This window comes from Taudactylus pleione, unplaced genomic scaffold, assembly GCF_031769625.1.
Source record: "Taudactylus pleione unplaced genomic scaffold, aTauple2 ptg000277l, whole genome shotgun sequence".
Classification (NCBI taxonomy): Eukaryota; Metazoa; Chordata; class Amphibia; order Anura; family Myobatrachidae; genus Taudactylus; species Taudactylus pleione.
Window position 1 is genome coordinate 672,154 of NW_028284679.1, and position 22,466 is coordinate 694,619.

At 48.3% G+C, this 22,466-nt stretch overlaps 1 protein-coding gene across 1 annotated transcript in view; it reads left to right on the forward strand.

The window, feature by feature from the left end:
* The window catches only part of LOC148513536 (class I histocompatibility antigen, F10 alpha chain-like), a 77,317-nt gene extending 56,432 nt beyond the window's left edge, over nt 1–20,885 (forward strand). Inside the window, exon 7 of the mRNA XM_088481727.1 lies at nt 20,801–20,885. Coding sequence (XP_088337853.1) covers nt 20,801–20,833 — 33 coding nt within the window. The 3' untranslated portion in view covers nt 20,834–20,885. The remainder of the gene's footprint in view (nt 1–20,800) is intronic.
* Nucleotides 20,886–22,466: the final 1,581 nt, after the last annotated feature.

Below are 22,466 nucleotides of genomic sequence, written 5' to 3' on the forward strand. Positions count from 1 at the left end.
GAATTAGTTACTATATTAATTAAATTAATTTAAATATGGTGGCAAAGAAAGAACGGCTAACAACAGCCCAAGCCTAACACTATAAACACTCCAACCACAACACAATACGCTCAAGCCTTCTATCTTGACTACCCACCCGGTAAGGTGATGATGCTGCCCCCGACAGGGTGGTCCAGCAGACTTTAAGAGTCAACGAAGGTGAGCAAAACAATGAGTAAACAAATATTCACAGTGCTAATATGTAACCTGCCGTTCTTTCCCGCCTATAATAGCCAACGAAACAATCACCAAACCCAAATCAAAGAGAGCACATAACGTAAAATTTAGGGAGGGAGGGTGGTAAGACAGGAACAAAAGAGGCTGACTCCGCCTCCAACAAACTATAATATCCCTGCTAAAACCTACAACCCTAAAAACCCATTGGCCCTACATGACACATGATTCCCCACTCTGGTCCGCCCCCAGCTTAGGAGGTCTAACCCTCTCCACTCCTATACAGTCATTTAGTTTATCTACACAGTATAGTGAGGGGGATACTCTGTCTCTGTGAGGTATACACGGTATAATGAGGGGGCTGCTCTGTATCTGTGGGGTATACATGATAGAGTGAGGGGCTCCTCTGTCTCTGTCAGGTATACACAGTATAGTGAGGGGACTGTTCTGTCTCTGTGAGGTATACACAGTACAATGAGGGGGCTGCTCTGTCTCTGTGAGGTATACACAGTATTGTGTTGGGGTGCTCTGTCTCATTGAGATATACACAGTATAGTGAGGGGGCTCATCTGTCTCTGTGAGGTATACACGGTATAATGAGGGGGCTGCTCTGTCTCTGTCAGGTATACACAGTATAGTGAGGGGACTGTTCTGTCTCTGTGAGGTATACACAGTACAATGAGGGAGCTGTTCTGTCTCTGTGGGGTATACACAGTATAGTGAGGGGGCTCATCTGTCTCTGTGAGATATACACAGTATTGTGAGGGGGCTGCTCTGTCTTTGTGGTGTATATACAGTATAGTGAGGGGGCTTCTCTGTCTCTGTGACGGTGAGGTATACACAGTATATTGAGGGGCTTCTCTGTCTGTGTGAGGTATGCACATTATAGTGAGGGGGCTTCTCTGCCTCTGTGAGGTATACAGGGTATAGTGAGGGGTCTGCTCTGTATCTGTGGGGTATACACGGTAGAGTGAGGGGGCTCCTCGGTCTTTGTGAGGTATATACAGTATAGTAAGGGGGCTGCTCTGTGCAGTATACATAGTATAGTGAGGGGGCTCCTCGGTCTCTGTGTAATACCCTGGTGTGATAAGGGTGCAAATGTTGGGATGTAGGTACAGGTCGGAGTTACTTTGGTAGGGTATTCTTCGTTTGGCAGCAGCTTTTCCCTATAACCTACCCTGGCATAGAGGCAGGATTTCCCCAGGCAGACACAAAGAAAGGCAGACAGGGCTTTGCATGAAATAATAAAACAGTTTGGGGGAGATGTATTAATGGCGACATCACCGTTGCGGTACATCCCCCCGACTTCGCATACATACCGCGGTTCATAACCGTGGTATGTACCAAGGATTTCGCAAAGGACAGCTCTCTCGATGAGAGCTGTCCTTTGCGATGCTGCCGGGCAGAGGGACTTCCGGGTTGAACACCCAGAAGTCTTCTGCGGGGGATCATGGGAGGGATGTGATCGGATCCCTCCCAGCCCCGAGCGTCGCGCTAAGAAGCCCATAGGCTTCTATTGGGTAACGCCATCTGAAGGTGGCATTACCTAGCGACGCGAAGCAGCAGAATGCAGCGCATTCTGCTGCTTAATACATTCGGGGAATGCGGTAAAACCCCCGAAAACCGGGAACTTCTTCCTATGGAATCTGCTGTATAGGTATAGCATCTATAGGATAATGTCCTGTGCAATGGAGCAGATTTCTAAATATATATATACTTATAGGATTTATCTCACTCAGCCCAATGGACGTTGCTGAGGCAGTGTCCCCTCAGCAAATCAGCAGTGGTATAAAGTCTTTCAACTCTATTGTCTCTGACACTTGCAGTGCGCTCTCTTGGCTGGGGGTGTCAGCGGGTTGACAATTTTACACCTTTTACAGTTCTTAATTTGACTCTCTTTTACTGCTGTGTCTCTCCCTTCTGCTTACACTCTATCAGCTGCTCCTATCTGCTCCATGGCGTCATCAGCTCTCCCCTCACAGCTCCAACTGTCACTCATCAAACTGCTGTGTCTCTCCCTTCTGCTTACACTCTATCAGCTGCTCCTCTCTGCTCCATGGCGTCATCAGCTCTCCCCTCAATGCTCCAACTGTCACTCCTCAAACTGCTGTGTCTCTCCCTTCTGCTTACACTCTATCAGCTGCTCCTCTCTGCTCCATGGCGTCATCAGCTCTCCCCTCACAGCTCCAACTGTCACTCCTCACACTGCTGTGTCTCTCCCTTCTGCTTACACTCTATCAGCTGCTCCTCTCTGCTCCATGGCGTCATCAGCTCTCCCCTCACAGCTCCAACTGTCACTCCTCACACTGCTGTGTCTCTCCCTTCTGCTTACACTCTATCAGCTGCTCCTCTCTGCTCCATGGCGTCATCAGCTCTCCCCTCAATGCTCCAACTGTCACTCCTCAAACTGCTGTTTTTGTTTTTTTTAATTATTTAAATAAACTTAATTCAAAATGGCACTGAGCTCTATGCTCTTTTCCAGATTGGTCTTATTTTTATAGGATATCACATCTGTGAGGTATACACACATGGCCAGATTTCCTGCTAGGTATCGTACGCGCTCGCCTAGGGCCCGGCGGGACCCAAGGGCCCGTGGACGGCCCCTTTGCCCTTAAAAATCACCCGAACACATTGCTCCCAGAGGAGTACTACGCGAGTACAACGTGATGTCATGGCGTCACGCTGTCCCGCCTTTTCTCCCAGAGTCCCGCGTGGCTGTCTGCATGGTGCTCTCTAAGAGAGAGAGACTATGTACGTGGCCACCAGCCTGTGCATGAGGGAACGGTGTGCGTGTGTGGACATTGCATACAGTGACTCACCGGGTCCGCACCACACTGTCGCTCCCTGCTGGTGATCCATCATCCATGACCTGGCTAGCCCTGCCATGGCACCCCCCACAGTAACTCTTCCAATGCCAGCCTTCCAGGCCCGCCGCCGCTCACCAGCATCAAACAGCTTGGAGCTGGCCCCAGAGATCAACTGTGTGGTCTAAACAGACCACACGCTGATCTCTGCTACACACATCACACGCTGTCACTGCTACACACACCACACGCTGATCACTGCTACACACACCACACGCTGATCACTGCTACACACACCACACGCTGATCACTGCTACACACACCACACGCTGATCACTGCTACACAGACCACACGCTGATCACTGCTACACACACCGCACGCTGATCACTGCTACACACACCACACGCTGATCTCTGCTACACACACCACACGCTGATCACTGCTACACACACCACACGCTGATCACTGCTACACACACACCACACGCTGATCACTGTAACACACACACCACACGCTGATCACTGCTACACAAAACACACGCTGTCACTACTACACACACCACACGCTGATCACTGCTACACACACCGCACGCTGATCACTGCTACACACACCACACGGTGATCACTGCTACACACACCACACGCTGATCACTGCTACACACACCCCACGCTGATCACTGCTACACACACCCGACGCTGATCACTGCTACACACCACACGCTGATCACTGCTACACACACCACACGCTGATCACTGCTACACACTCCACACGCTGATCTCTGCTCCACACACCACACGCTGATCACTGCTCCACAGACCACACGCTGATCACTGCTCCACAGACCACACGCTGATCACTGCTACACAGACCACACGCTGATCACTGCTACACACACCACACGCTGATCACTGCTAAACACACCACACGCTGATCACTGCTACACACACCGCACGCTGATCACAGCTACACACTCCACACGCTGATCACTGCTACACACACCACACGCTGATCACTGCTACACACATCACACGCTGATCACTGCTACACACACCACACGCTGATCACTGCTACACACACCACCCGCTGATCACTGCTACACACACCACACGCTGATCACTGCTACACACACCACACGCTGATCACTGCTACACACACCACACGCTGATAACTGCTACACACACCACACGCTACACACACCACACACTGATCACTGCTACACACTCCACACGCTACACACACCACACGCTGATCACTGCTACACACACCACACGCTGATCACTGCTAAACACACCACACGCTGATCACACACCACACGCTGTCACTGCTACACACACCACACGCTGATCACTGCTACACACACCACACGCTGATCACTGCTACACACACCACACGCTACACACACCACACGCTGATCACTGCTACACACTCCACACATCACACGCTGATCACTGCTACACACACCACGCGCTGATCTCTGCTACACACACCACACGCTGTTCACTGCTACACACACCACACGCTACACACACCACACGCTGATCACTGCTACACACTCCACATGCTACACACACCAAACGCTGATCACTGCTACACACACCACATGCTGATCTATGCTACACACACACCACACGCTGATCACTGCTACACACACCACATGCTGATCTATGCTACACACACCACACGCAGATCACAGCTACACACACCACACGCTGACCACTGCTACACACACCACACGCTGATCACTGCTACACACACCACATGCTGATCTATGCTACACACACCACACGCAGATCACAGCTACACACACCACACGCTGATCACTGCTACACACACCAAGCGCTGATCTCTGCTACACACACCACACGCTGATCACTGCTACACACACACCACACGCAGATCACAGCTACACACACCACACGCTGATCTCTGCTACACACCACACACCACAAGCTGATCACTGCTACACACACCACACGCTGATCACTGCTACACACACCACACGCTGATCACTGCTACACACACACCACACGCAGATCACAGCTACACACACCACACGCTGATCTCTGCTACACACCACACACCACAAGCTGATCTCTGCTACACACACCACACGCTGATCACTGCTACACACAACGCCCGCTGATCACTGCTACACACACCACGCGCTGATCTCTGCTACACACACCACACGCTGATCACTGCTACACAAACCACACGCTGATCACTGCTACACACACACCACACGCAGATCACAGCTACACACACCACATGCTGATCACTGCTAAACAGACCACACACTGATCACTGCTACACAGACCACACGCTGATCACTGCTAAACAGACCACACGCTGATCTCTGCTACACACCACACGCTGATCTCTGCTACACACACCACACGCTGATCACTGCTAAACAGACCACACACTGATCACTGCTACACACACCACACGCTGATCACTGCTACACACACCACACACTGATCACTGCTACACACACCACACGCTGATCACTGCTACACACACCACACGCTGATCACTGCTACACACACCACACACTGATCACTGCTACACACACCACACGCTGATCACTGCTACACACACCACACGCTGATCACTGCTACACACACACCACACGCTGATCACTGCTACACACACACCACACGCTGATCACTGCTACACAGACCACACGCTGATCACTGCTACACAGACCACACGCTGATCACTGCTAAACAGACCACACGCTGATCTCTGCTACACACCACACGCTGATCACTGCTACACACACCACACGCTGATCACTGCTACACACACCACACGCTGATCACTGCTACACACACCACACGCTGATCTCTGCTACACACACCACACGCTGTCACTGCTACACACACCACACGCTGATCAATGCTACACAGACCACACGCTGATCAATGCTACACAGACCACACGCTGATCACTGCTACACACACCACACGCTGATCACTGCTACACACACCACACGCTGATCACTGCTACACACACCACACGCTGATCATTGTTACACACACCACACGCTTATCACTGCTACACACACCACACGTTGATCACTGCTACACACACCACACGCTGATCACTGCTACACACAACACACGCTGATCACTGCTACAGACCACACGCTGATCACTGCTAAACAGACCACACGCTGATCACTGCTGCACACACCACACGCTGATCACTGCTACACACACCACACGCTGATCACTGCTACACACACCACACGCTGATCACTGCTACACACACCACACGCTGATCACTACTACACACACACCACAAGCTGATCACTGCTGCGCACACCACACGCTGATCACTGTTACACACACCACACGCTGATCACTGCTACACACACCACACGTTGATCACTGCTACACAAACCACACGCTGATCACTGCTAAACACACCACACGCTGATCTCTGCTACACAGACCACACGCTGATCTCTGCTACACAGACCACACGCTGATCACTGCTACACACACCACACGCTGATCACTGCTACACACACCACACGCTGATCACTGCTACACACACCACACGCTGATCACTGCTAAACAGACCACACGCTGATCACTGCTACACAGACCTCACGCTGTCACTGCTACACACACCACACGCTGATCACTGCTACACACACCACACGCTGATCACTGCTACACACACCACACGCTGATCACTGCTAAACAGACCACACGCTGATCTCTGCTACACACCACACGCTGATCACTGCTAAACAGACCACACGCTGATCACTGCTACACACACCACACGCAGATCACTGCTACACACACCACACGCTGATCACTGCTAAACAGACCACACACTGATCACTGCTACGCAGACCTCACGCTGTCACTGCTACACACACCACACGCTGATCACTACTACACACACCACACGCTGATCACTGCTACACACACCACACGCTGATCACTGCTACACACACACCACACGCTGATCACTGCTACACACACCACACTCTGATCACTGCTACACAGACCACACGCTGATCACTGCTACACACCACACGCTGATCACTGCTAAACAGACCACACACTGATCACTGCTACACACACCACACGCTGATCACTGCTACACACACCACACGCTGATCTCTGCTACACACACCACACGCTGATCACTGCTAAACAGACCACACGCTGATCACTGCTACACAGACCTCACGCTGTCACTGCTACACACACCACACGCTGATCACTGCTACACACACACCACCCGCTGATCACTGCTACACACACACCACACACTGATCACTGCTAACAGACCACACACTGATCACTGCTACACACACCACACGCTGATCACTGCTACACACACCACACGCTGATCACTGCTACACACACCACACGCTGATCACTGCTACACACACCACACGCTGATCACTGCTACACACACCACACGCTGATCACTGCTACACACACCACACGCTGATCACTGCTACACAGACCTCACGCTGTCACTGCTACACACACCACACGCTGATCACTGCTACACACACCACACGCTGATCACTGCTACACACACCACACGCTGATCACTGCTACACACACCACACGCTGATCACTGCTACACAGACCTCACGCTGATCACTGCTACACACACCACACGCTGATCACTGCTACACACACCACACGCTGATCACTGCTACACAGACCACCCTCTGATCACTGCTACACACACCACACGCTGATCACTGCTACACACACCACACGCTGATCACTGCTACACACACCACACGCTGATCACTGCTACACAGACCACACGCTGATCACTGCTACACAGACCACACGCTGATCACTGCTACACACACCACACGCTGATCACTGCTACACACACCACACGCTGATCACTGCTACACAGACCTCACGCTGATCACTGCTACACACACCACACGCTGATCACTGCTACACACACCACACGCTGATCACTGCTACACACACCACACGCTGATCACTACTACACAGACCACACGCTGATCACTGCTACACACACCACCCGGTGATCACTGCTACACACACCACACGCTGATCACTGCTACACAGACCACACGCTGATCACTGCTACACAGACCACACGCTGATCACTGCTGCACACACCACACGCTGATCACTGTTGCACACACCACACGCTGATCACTGTTACACACACCACACGCTGATCACTGCTACACACACCACACGTTGATCACTGCTACACACACCACACGCTGATCACTGCTACACACACCACACGCTGATCACTGCTACAGACTACACGCTGATCACTGCTAAACAGACCACACGCTGGTCACAGCTGCACACACCACACGCTGATCACTGCTACACACACCGCACGCTGATCACTACTACACACACCACACGCTGATCACTGCTACACACACCACACGCTGATCACTGCTACACACACCACACGCTGATCACTGCTACACACACCACACGCTGATCACTGCTGCACACACCACACGCTGATCACTGCTACACACACCACACGCTGATCACTGCTACACACACCACACGTTGATCACTGCTACACAAACCACACGCTGATCACTGCTACACACACCAAACGCTGATCACTGCTAAACACACCACACGCTGATCTCTGCTACACAGACCACACGCTGATCTCTGCTACACACACCACACGCTGATCACTGCTACACACACACCACACGCTGATCACTGCTACACACACCACACGCTGATCACTGCTACACACACCACACGCTGATCACTGCTACACACACCACACACTGATCACTGCTACAGAGAACACACGCTGATCACTGCTACACCACCACAAGCTGATCTCTGCTGTACAGACCACATGCTGATCACTGCTACACACACCACACGCTGATCACTGCTAAAGACCATACGCTGATCACTGCTCCACAGACCACACGCTGATCACTGCTAAACAGACCACACGCTGGTCACTGCTGCACACACCACACGCTGATCACTGCTACACACACCGCACGCTGATCACTACTACACACACCACACGCTGATCACTGCTACACACACCACACGCTGATCACTGCTACACACACCACACGCTGATCACTGCTACACACACCACACGCTGATCACTGCTGCACACACCACACGCTGATCACTGCTACACACACCACACGCTGATCACTGCTACACACACCACACGTTGATCACTGCTACACAAACCACACGCTGATCACTGCTACACACACCAAACGCTGATCACTGCTAAACACACCACACGCTGATCTCTGCTACACAGACCACACGCTGATCTCTGCTACACACACCACACGCTGATCACTGCTACACACACACCACACGCTGATCACTGCTACACACACCACACGCTGATCACTGCTACACACACCACACGCTGATCACTGCTACACACACCACACACTGATCACTGCTACAGAGAACACACGCTGATCACTGCTACACCACCACAAGCTGATCTCTGCTGTACAGACCACATGCTGATCACTGCTACACACACCACACGCTGATCACTGCTAAAGACCATACGCTGATCACTGCTCCACAGACCACACGCTGATCACTGCTACACACACCACACGCTGATCACTGCTACAGACCACACACTGAACACTGCTACACAGACCACACGCTGATCTCTGCTACACAGACCACACGCTGATCACTGCTACACACACCACACGCTGATCACTGCTACACACACCACACGCTGATCACTGCTACACACACCACACGCTGATCACTGCTAAACAGACCACACGCTGATCACTGCTACACAGACCACACTCTGATCACTGCTACACACACCACACGCTGATCACTGCTACACACACCACACGCTGATCACTGCTACATACACCACACGCTGATCACTGCTACACAGACCACACTCTGATCACTGCTACACACACCACCCGCTGATCACTGCTACACACACCACACGCTGATCACTGCTAGACAGACCACACGCTGATCACTGCTACACAGACCACTCGCTGATCACTGCTACACAGGCCACACGCCGATCACTGCTACACAGACCACACGCTGATCACTGCTACACAGACCACACGCTGATCACTGCTACACAGACCACACGCTGATCACTGCTACACAGACCACATGCTGATCACTGCAAAACAGACCACATGCTGATCACTGATCACTGCTACACACACCACACACTGATCACTGCTACACAGACCACACGCTGATCACTGCTACACAGACCACACGCTGATCACTGCTACACAGACCACATGCTGATCACTGCTACACAGACCACTCGCTGATCACTGCTACACAGACCACACGCCGATCACTGCTACACAGACCACACACTGATCACTGCTACACAGACCACACGCTGATCACTGCTACACACACCACACGGTGAACAAGATTACACTTTCGTAGTAAAAGTTATAACTTCAAGTACAATAACAGATACAGTTACAGTTCACACGAGAAAAACAACAATTCAGGTTTTATTATTCAGGAACACAGCTTCCTCGCAATCGGTAGGGTTTCCTCTCCTCCTGTTTATGAGGTTAGTGCATGCAATACTTTCCCTACCACATATTAACTTAAACACTGTAACTAAACAGTAAGACAATAGCTAACAGTCCTTAAATTAGTCTCTCAGTTTGCAGATTATTTTCCCTTTGCTTTACTTGCCAGAAGCTATTAGTTCATAAATTAATACTGTATTAAATATTCCTGAGTGTACAGTGCGTTGCCCGGGTTATTAGCTGGAAGTTCTGACTGTATCCTACTTATGCAGAAATAGCTCCACTGTGGGTTAATATAAAGCTGTGTTGCTCCTAAGTGCAATTGTCTCTTTTTAATCCTGGCTGACAGACTCTGCAACAATGTTAATGTCAATAGTGCTGCAACCTTGTTGCTTCAAACAGACGACTGTGACAGATTGTTACATGGCTCTGCCTCTCCTACTGCACACAGAGCTGCCCGCATGGGATTTATTATAATCAACTTCTGCAGCTCCTTACGGGGACTCTCCTGCCCACAAGTCCCAAGGACCAAGTCTAAGGCTCTGTGCGGATTATGCGGGTAATAAAGTTTCAGGCTGTAGACACTTATTAATTATAACTCCTTTTCTGCACTAGTGTCTGGGGAGGTTATTGCTGGTTACTATACATAGGGCTGTAGCTGCCAGCTAGCTGCGGGCCACTGTTAGCGGGTAGTTGCAGAAGAGTGTGTGCCTCTTACCCCCCGCGATAACCATGACTCCTTTCTGTGCCTGCAGGGTGCGGTACAGCCTCCAGTCACTGTCATCAAACTGTGGCTCCACCCGGGAACACCTCTGGCTGCTGCTCCTCACTAAGGGAGGTGGATCAGAAGGCTCTAATGGCTGCCAGCACTCAGTTCACTGAGCTCTCGGCACTCTCCAGCAGCTCCATCAGAGGCCCTCCGCAGCGCAGCTTCCCCTTCACCGCTCACCTACCAACTGCACACACCAACTGCCACCCAACTGTCAGTACAAGCCCCTCTGGTCACGGGGCACTGTTTCTCTATTGCATTGGAGGTCCAGTCTCTCCAGCTGCACGCCAGCTCCTGAAGCTGGCTACATTGTCCACTGTCACCAATGAATACATTCAAATGTCCAGCAACACATATATAAGGGTACACAACATGAGGTACCCCCAGGTTCTGGGGTACCACACACATGCTGATCTCTGCTACACAGACCACATGCTGATCACTGCTAAAAAAGGAAAAAAAACAACAAACTTACCTGACTCCAGGGACCAGTGATCTGGGCTCCGGTGATGTCCTCTCTTCAGTCAGCTGGTCTCCCATGCTGCACTGGTGCCTGGTCGTCACCTGACAGGGTCCCAGTGCAGTATGGGATGTCAGCTGACCGGTAGACATGGAGGACATCACCGGAGCCCGGATCATGCAGGTAAGTGTAATTAAGGAAGAGGAGGGGTCTCGAGGGGGGGTTGTGGGGGGTCCGCGATTGCCGGGGGTGGGGCTTAGCGATGGGGGCGGGGCTTAGTGCCGGTGGGTAGCAGCGGCGGCCGGTCGTCGCATGCGCGAGGCACTTGTCACGGTATTTTTTTGTGAAAATACCGTGACTATTGTGCAGAGGGGATTCGCAGGGACAGAGCTTTCTCGCAAGCTCTGTCCATGCAAGGGGTTTGTAGTAAATCCCTGTGATATTGCCTGAATTTGCAATGCGAATTCAGTTGGTAATATCACACTACAATCTGCATTACCAATGCGGATTGTAGTAAACAGAGCCCTTAGAGATTATCCATATTAGGATGAACACCCAGCCTAGAGATATTGCATCTATTGTATATATATAAAAAATAATAACAGCGGCACTCACAGGACTTTGATAATGAAGACTCACGACACAGCAGGTCAAAGTTCAACGTTTCAGTCTGGCGACTTTTATCATTGATAAAATATTTATATATATATATATATATATATATATTGCCAATGATCGGTACTCCTAAGTCCTCTGTAAGAAAACTGCCAGGGTGCCAGAACCGAACAGCATGCAATATTTCAACATCGAACGGCACTTCATGGACTTGTCACCTTGTAAAAGATATCAAATAGCCAGCTTTTCAACAGTGTTGTGTATCCTTGAAAACAGGTAATAAAGACCCGAAACGTTGGAGTTGAAAAGCTGGCCATCTGATTTCTTTTACCTGGTGAAAAAACATGTTCTTCAGCTCTGCTTGTCGAGTGAGACGGGAACCACTGACCGCCTACCGCTATTTATCCTTTAGCCGCTCCGTCAAATACATCTTGGATGGATTATATTTTACCCATGGAGCCGCCGATACATGCAGCATAAGTGCCCGACTGCCTCCGGAACTGAGTTCAATTGTCCCCGGCATTTGGTCTGATCAGAGACAGGAGTCTCTTTCTGTGGCAGGTACTCGGGCTGTCCAGTGACCCCTTGGGGCTACATTGTTTTCAATTACAGATCTAACTATGGGGGTCATTCAGACCCACTCGCGAGCGGCAGTCCACTCGCAAGTGGGTCGATGTTCCCCACTGCGCATGCGCACGACGGAGGGAGCTCCGTCGTGCGCATGCGCGAGACCCAGCGAGCGTAGGACTTTCCATCGCTCGGGGTCTCGCACCAAAGGGGGCGTGCTGTCGATGTTGAATGACAGCACGCCCCCTTTGGTGGGCGTTCTGGGGGCGTGCCTGCCAGATGGAGGCGTTCCTATGGGAACGCCTACCGTCTGAAGCCGGCCCCACTGACATCACTAGTGATGTCAGTGGGAGTGATTTTGGCTCTGATAGAGCCAAAATCACTCCTGGCCTTGCGGATGAGAAACCCGACCACAGGGTTTCTCTCGCAAGTCCGATGGTCGCGATGGTCAAGACCATCGCGACCATCTTGTTGGACGCACGTATATGCTGTGGGTGGTGACCCATAGCTATACGAGCGTCCTGGAGGACGCTCCATTTTAATTGAGGTGGGCCCTGATTCAGAGCGAGCGCTCTGGTCAGAGTGTCCGGCTCTGAATCAGGGCCTATGGGCCTGATTCAGACCCACTCGCGAGCGGCTGTCCGCTCGCAAGTGGGTCGATGGTCTGCACTGAGCATGCGCACGACGGAGGGAGCTCCGTCGTGCGCATGCGCCAGACACGACGAGCGAAGGACTTTCCTTCGCTCGTTGTGTCCGATCAAAGGGGGCGTGCTGTCAATGTTGATTGACAGCACGCCCCCTTTGGTGGGCGTGCCGGGGGCGTGCCTCCCTGACGGGGGCATTCCCACGGGAACGCCTCCCGTCAGAAGCCGGCCCACTGACATCACTAGTGATGTCAGTGGGAGTGATTTTGGCTCTGATAGAGCCAAAATCACTCCGGAGCTTGCGGTTGAAAACCTCAACCGCAGGCTCCGGCTCGCAATTTCGATGGTCGCGATGGTCACGACCATCGCGGCCATCAAAATGCACGCTCGTATAGCCTGTGGGTGGTGACCCACAGCTATACGAGCGTCCAGGAGGACGCTCCATGAAAATGGAGCCCGGCCCTCATGCAGAGCATGCGCTCTGCTCAGAGCGTACGGCTCTGAATGAGGGCCTATATTCCATATACACTAGTGCCTCATTATATGGGACTTTATCAATGCCTGCAGGGATTTAAATTGGAATTTTTCCAGACCTTTATTATGGTCCTATGTGTCTCATTATAATCAACTTTAGTCCCTGACATACGCATTACTCTAGGGATATTCTTATGTATCTGTTTTTTGTCAATTGTTATTTTGTATTATCTGTATTTTTAGAATTTTACCTATTTGCCTAGTGGTGCGCTATTTGTATGGTCATATGTGTGGACTAGGAACTTGATCAACTCCTGTCCTGCACCAATTGCTATAATGCTAGTGTCATTTAATATTTGTGTTTATTGTATTTTCATGCATTTACCTTATGCTGAGGTGGAATAAATTGCTCATTCTTTAGAGTATATTTGTGCACTTATGTGTTATTGTCTTTGTCCCAACATAGTTATCAGAGCGCAGTGTTTTTATGTTTTTTCTGCTGTTAGTGAGGTTGACAATCACCTCCTTTCACTGCTGCATTGTTAATAGATTTCTTTATCTTATTAGTGCTAGGTTTTTTCTTTGTATGTGTTCTTTTACCTGGTGACAAGTCCATGGAGTGCCGCTCGTTGTTGGAACATTTATATATATATATATATATATATATATATGTGTATATATAGATATATCAATAAAAGAGGTCCGCGCCAGTTGTGTAATGGATGGTGAGATGTAAATATGCACCACGTATACAAGAATTATATAAGAGAATAAGGATATAAATTGTATATATCAAAGCTGTTTATTATTTTCTCTGTTAAGGTTGGAGACACAGGACCTCATTCAGAGTCGGTCGTTGCGGTCGCACGGTCATACGCCACCGATGTTCGCTAAACTGCGCATGCGTAAAGTTCGCAATGCGCGTGCGCAAACTAGCCGCTACAATCAGAAATTTCTCTCTCCTTGAACACCGCCAGGTCGGTAGCTTGAGTGACAGGATGAGGCGTTTGTGGGTGGTAACAGGGGAAGGTGCTTGAAAACGGGGGAGGGGAGATCCGAACGCAGGCGTGCCTAATTATGTGAACGGCGTTTTATGGGAGTGCATAATTAATAAAGTAGTGTCATGGCAGATGTGACATGGGAGGTTTTACACTGACTAGATCGTAGTGCTTAAGAGAGGGTATGGTCAACCTTAAGCTCTACGACCAGTTCCAATGGTTACCGATGGTCGTGATTAATCCTTATATGGCCGGAGATGACGTGTAATGCATACGAGAAGGGGGCGTATTTTTTGTATTCCGACCGCTTCCTTCCCTTGGTCGGCCAGCTAACGATCCGAACTTAGGGACGCAACTTGAGAGGGAATCATTTCCATATCCGGCCCCTTTTCCGGTACGACCGTGCGGCCGCTACGACCGACTCTGAATGAGGTCCACAGTGCTCAGGCTCTTGTGAGATGATGGCAGAATTTAGTATAGTATTATAGTCCTTTTAAAATCTATATTCTATTTAGTACTGTTAGCTAAAGTAGCAAGCTTATGTCACGAAAGTGTCTACTTATGTGAAGGTACAGTGGGGCTGTGTCTGGTGAAGCGGTGTCCTGGGTCCCCCAGGTGCACAATTTACCCAGATGATCTTTTGCGCTCACCTCCTGGTGAGCGGTCCAGCTGTCTTCAGCGCCCTCCGTGTCCTGGCCTCTGCTCCTCTATGTGCCAGTGTGTGCGCTTCACACACTGACTGGGATGCAGTATATTCACAGGTCCGTCGCAAGGCTTCCGGGTGCCATGCTCATGTGAGATTGCGCAACTGCCCGTGCCTCAGCTCGACTCAAAACACTTGAGGAGACTTCTGGATGGTGGTTGGGTGGTATTTTGCAGTGGTTAGTGTGCGTATAGTCTCTGGCTGTGGTAGCTTCCTACACATATCGTCCGTCAGGCATTCTTCAGGGAATCGAGATGAGCACAACAGTGCACCTGGGGGAAAGCAGTCAGGATGCCGACGGACAAAATCCCAACCGCCGGCTTCCCGACTGTCTAATCCCAGCAAGTGTCTAATGACAGGCATCAAAATCCCAACGCCTGTCATTAGACCTACTTCGGGAGCTCGACATCCAGCTTCCCAATTGAAGGTAAGCCGGGCGCGGGAGGGGGAGGGTTAGGTTAGGGGGCTCCCTGGGGGGGGCTTAAGGTTAGGCACCCCCCCGGGAGGTTAGGGTTAGGCTAGGGGAAGGGGGGTTAGGTTTAGGCATCCCTGGGGGGAGGTTAGGATTAGGCACCCCCCCAGGAGATTTAGGGTTAGGCTGCAGGGAAGGGGGAGTTTAGGTTTAGACACTTAGAGGGGTGGGTTAGGGTTAGGCACTTGGGGGGGAGGTTAGGGTTAGGCACCGCTAAGGGAGAGTTAGGGGGTAAAAATAGGTTAGTTAGTACTTACTTTTAGCTGTTGGGATCTTCACCTTCGCCTGGCTTCTGCTGTCGGAATTTGAATACTGATTCCCACCTGGGGGACGCGCTCCACCAGACACAACCCCACTGGACCTTCATATATCCTTATTCCCTTATATCATTTTTGTATACTTGGTGCATATTTACATCTCACCATCCATTACACAACTAGCGCTGACCTCTTCTATAGATTTAAGTCGAAACAGTAGGGACGGGGTACCTTACAAGGTCGTGCAGCTGACAAACAAGGACCCTATTACCAAGTGCAGCGCAGGCTTTCTCTCTGAGTTATATATATATATATGTGTGTGTTTTCCTCCTTTCTGCCTCAGTTTGTCCCCCTTTCCTCCCGTCTACCTCTGTTCATCACTTGTTCTTCCTGTCTCACCCAATTTTTCACCCTTTCCTCCCATTTCCCTCTGTTCTTTCCCCTGTTTTCGCCTATGACATTCCAAGTGGGGTCCAGAGATACCTACTGTAATGTATGTACAGGATTGTTAGAGGGAGGGGGCCCCAAACCCGTATCTTGCCTAGGACCCCATGAGGTCTAAATATGGCTCTGTATACACAGTATAGTGAGGGGACTGCTCTGTCTCTGTGAAGTATAAAAGTATAGTGAGGGGACTGCTCTGTCTCTGTGAAGTATAAAAGTATAGTGAGGGGACTGCTCTGTCACTGTGAAGTATAACAGTATAGTGAGGGGACTGCTCTGTCTCTGTGAAGTATAAAAGTATAGTGAGGGGATGCTCTGTCTCTGTGAAGTATAAAAGTATAGTGAGGGGACTGCTCTGTCTCTGTGAAGTATAACAGTATAGTGAGGGGACTGCTCTGTCTCTGTGAAGTATACACAGTATAGTGAGGGGACTGCTCTGTCTCTGTGAAGTATAACAGTATAGTGAGGGGACTGCTCTGTCTCTGTGAAGTATAACAGTATAGTGAGGGGACTGCTCTGTCTCTGTGAAGTATAAGAGTATAGTGAGGGGACTGCTCTGTCTCTGTGAAGTATAACAGTATAGTGAGGGGACTGCTCTGTCTCTGTGAAGTATAAGAGTATAGTGAGGGGACTGCTCTGTCTCTGTAAAGTATAAAAGTATAGTGAGGGGATGCTCTGTCTCTGTGAAGTATAAAAGTATAGTGAGGGGACTGCTCTGTCTCTGTGAAGTATAACAGTATAGTGAGGGGACTGCTCTGTCTCTGTGAAGTATAACAGTATAGTGAGGGGACTGTTCTGTCTCTGTGAAGTATAACAGTATAGTGAGGGGACTGCTCTGTCTCTGTGAAGTATAAGAGTATAGTGAGGGGACTGCTCTGTCTCTGTGAAGTATAACAGTATAGTGAGGGGACTGCTCTGTCTCTGTGAAGTATAACAGTATAGTGAGGGGACTGCTCTGTCTCTGTGAAGTATAACAGTATAGTGAGGGGACTGCTCTGTCTCTGTGAAGTATAACAGTATAGTGAGGGGACTGCTCTGTCTCTGTGAAGTATAAGAGTATAGTGAGGGGACTGCTCTGTCTCTGTGAAATATAACAGTATAGTGAGGGGACTGCTCTGTCTCTGTGAAGTATAACAGTATAGTGAGGGGACTGCTCTGTCTATGTAAAGCATGCACAATATTGTGACCTCTCTATGAAAATTTCATTTGGAAGTACATATTACTGTCCTGCTTGCTGTTTTGTGGACGTATTCTTCCAAAATATGTTCTACTTTCATGTTCAAACAAAAATGGTAAGTAATGAAAGTTCCATAGTGTAACACATGAATATCCACAACTACGACATTGAAACTTTGTGAATGCCTTATATGTAACAATTCAGTATGATGCTTCTGTTCCTCAGTTGATATCACAAACATACAGTACATGCTTTTTAGTTTTGCTTCTATTGGTCTTCTTTCAAATAACACCACTTGTTACCAGAATTCTCAATATCCACCTATATTTACCACCTGAATACAGGCCAGAATATATGGAGGAAGACTTACAGTAAGTTGCCATCTCTTACAACTAGTCCTCATCTCGGTAGTCTCACCTTACTGGGCTGTGGCCCTGATTCAGACCCGCTCCTTGCCGCAGGCAGCTCGCAGGGTCTGTGGGTGTGTTTTTTTTTCTCTGGCCGCTCGCAAAGCTGTGGGTGACCACCCACAGCTTGTGCAAGTGGCCAGGAGCCCATTGCGATAATCGCGACCATCGACCTTGCGACGAGACCCTGTGGTAGGGCCTTGGCTGCTGCAAGGCCGAGTGGACTTCCTACTAGAGCAGGAAGTCCAGTACTGACATCAGTAGTGATGTCAGTAGGGCCTCCCACAAACGCCAGGCGTTCCTAAGGGAAATGGATAATTTAGTTAGCAGGACCGTATAGACTGCTGTTTGTGGGCATTAGGAATGTACTGTAGGTTTTCAATTGGTATCAACTAGCGGATTGTTGCTTTTTAAAAAAAAATACAAGAAAATTATCAAAAACAAACTTTTTGTTTAATCTCAAATGAATGAAACAAAAAATGCAAAAAAAAGTAGGAAAAAGGTGATTTTGTAGTACTTTGAGGGCACCTTTGAAAAATTTTAAAAATGTGATTAAAAAATTATTTTTCAATTGAGAAAATATTGTAATTAAATTTGGGGTGAATGAAAAACTAACTAACGAAAGAGTTGATTTTGGGGTAATTTGAGGACAATTTTTTTTTCACCTGCCAAATATGACATGTGAATATTCGACTAATTAAGCTAATTGTAATCTTCCAATTGCCTAATTAGCCATTGTGGCGGGGGGTCCAAGGGGTTCAACACAGTGACCCGATATTTTAAGCTTAAAATAAGGATTTTCCTTTCCATGTCTCACCCTCAGGGAGGTGCGTAAGGAAAAATTAGAATTTATTCTGACTGGTTCAGTGAGAGTTGCTAATTGGATTGCAAAATTAATTTACTATGCAAATTCAAAGATAAATTAGCAACTCGCAACTCGCACCTAATTGGATTGACCCTTTGGAGTCTGGGATTATTGGGGATATTCAGACTTCTGAGGATACATTTTATTTGGAATAAGACCAATATATAGACAATGTGATACAATTTCAAGGCAAAACGTTTTGCATATGTGTGTGATATTGTATTGATATTGTATCATCTGAGGAGTAGTTGAGCAATTCATTAGATGAGGGAATCTTTTTCTGTCTTTGAAAGTCCATCCCAAATATTTGAAGGTACCGTATACTACATCTATGTTAAAAAGGAGCCTCAGAGGAAACCGTTAGATAAAAGGCCTTCACCAAGTCGATTGTTGTCATTGTGATATTCCTGTTGTGTATTGACAATTATTCCTAATATTACATTATAGAGGTTTTCGCTAAAGGTTTGTACTTGAAAGTGAAACATCCTTTTTAGGTTATATTAGAATATTTTATAACCATTTTAGGAGTTAAAATACGACAATAGGAAAGAACATGTAGGGGGTGATTCAGCTGCTTTGTGGGCACCCAAAAGTATTTGGCGCCCATCGAGCAAATCAATTGTTACCCCTATAGGGTGCAAGTTCTGTATGTGCGCACCCAGAAGCACTGGGTTTAGCCATGCAAAGTGGGAAAACCCATCTAAAGTATTTCTTTGGGTGCCCAAACTCCCATTTGGGTGACCAAAGTACCAACTTATTGCAAGTTCCTGCTCACCAACTAGGGATGGAGGCAGCAGAAATGTGTGTGCCCGCAGCTAGTCACCCCCGAACCGAACGGACAACAATTGAATTTTTCCGTCAGGCTCCCAAAAGAAATAGCCATGGGCAAAAACACTTGAATCTCCCCCGTAGCGACTCCTGTATGAAACCATTAACCACCGTTTACTATCAATGATGTATGTTGCTGTGTGTAACAGGTACTGTACTGACCAGTCATCTAGTAATAAAATTGAATATAGGGGTAAATATCCGAGTTCCCGTCACGTCTGACCGATGGTTTAAACCAACCTGGTTTTGCCTTTTAAATGATTGCCCCTTTGGGTAGACTCACCAGGAACTCTCAGATGCCTGCAAATCGCAGGCTATTACATTTACCCCATAAAGTCCTTGTTCTGAGTACTGGAATTTGTAATATCTACAGTAATATACATTAGTAGCAATTCATTCTTTGCTGTATAAATGTGGGAGCAGGTAAATTAAACTTTCCTCAGAATGTCAGGAATAAACGTTATTCATATAACATTTGTAGAAACACTTAAACCACAAGATGTCTTATGTGAATTTGAGTTTTTACGCTTTGTCTTTATAGATCCACAAAGAAAAGCAAATTCCGCTGTCATAGACCACATCCTCAGCCCTTCAACCGACTGGACGTCTTCTTGCGATTAGTATTAATGCCATATATTTAATGTAAACCTGTCATATACAATGAATTAGTTTTATAAGCAGCAAGCTGTCTAATCCTGACTAGATACCTGGATGCCCTGTGATATGAGATTTACTTTACCCTTAATAACACTCCACCCACAGAAAGCTCCTTTCCTAGACGATCAGATAGGGGGAGGTCCCCACGTGTCACGTCATTACCCCAACACTGCAGACAAAGGCCCTCATTCAGAGCCGCTCGTTAGCGGCAGTACGCTCGTTCCGAGCGATGTTTGCACATCTGCGCATGCGTACGCTTTTTAGTACGCATGCGCGAACCAGTCAGTGCGGCCGAAAATCCTTTGTACGCTATATAGCGAGTGCCTGCTATTTTGAGTGACAGAATGAGGCGTATGTGGGTGGTAACAGGGGAAGGTGTTTGAAAATGGGGAGTGGAGATCCGAACGCAGGCGTGCTTAAAGGTCAAAACGGGCGTTTTATGGGTGTGTATATTTAAAACAGCAGCGTCATTGACCACGTCACTGGGTTATTTTATAGCCAGAACTGCACGCAAATTTGTGGTAGCAAACACCAACCACAAGAATAGCGAGCAGTTCATACGCTGGTCGATGTACTCGATTAATCTAATAAATAGCGGACATGACGTAGGATGCGAGCGGCCAGGGGGCGTTTTTAAGAAATAAACGAGCGTATGTTTTGCTCGCTCGTTCAGACTTAGAGGTGTGAACAGACTGCAATGTGCGTACGGATCATTTGAATAGCCACCCCTTGTTTTTAAACGAACGACCGCAAATAGCGTACGGCTCTGAATGAGGGCCAAAGATAGCACTGGATAATATGGAAGTCAAATGTTTAGTAAAAGTGGCAACAGAAGGAAATATAAGACCCGCGCATAGGAAATTCACATTAAACAGAAGTGTCTCCTAAATATAATTAATTTAATAAACAGAAAAATAAAAGTTACTAAATAAATGACATACGATCTAAAATAAAATTTTATAGACATCTCAAAAAGGTATGAACAAATAAAAATAAATAAAAAAGTAAAAAATACCAGCAGTCTGCTAAACCAGGGATATCCCTTAAAATAAAATTCCAAGTACTCATGAGTCAAAAATTAGCAGGGTGTCATTGCCCCATCAGCGGCATTGATATAAATATATTCCAGTGTATCTGGACTGAAGTATAAATGGATTAAAACTGAGTATGAGTGAGAAAGTCTCTCTATTAGCTGCAAATGGCAATAGGTGTACAGTACCTCAGTAGAGATCTAAGGTTCCAATGATAACAGGCAGACTTGTTAAAACAAGTAATTAGAGACTCACAGTTTTTTTCCTCCGTCTGTCTCCGGTGTCCCGATCACGGAATTGAGCAATCCAGCGGTTGTTGTAGCGGGATTAGACAGTCGGAAAGATGGCGGTCGACATTTCGACTGTCGACTTCCTGACTCCTTGATGAGTTCCTAACCATGGTACTGATATCCATTATATTAAATATCTTACAGTAAATTAAGTGGGATAAGTTCCTGATTTATTACGTGATTATAATTAAACAGGAGGAGTGAATTAATATTAAACTATTAGGCAATC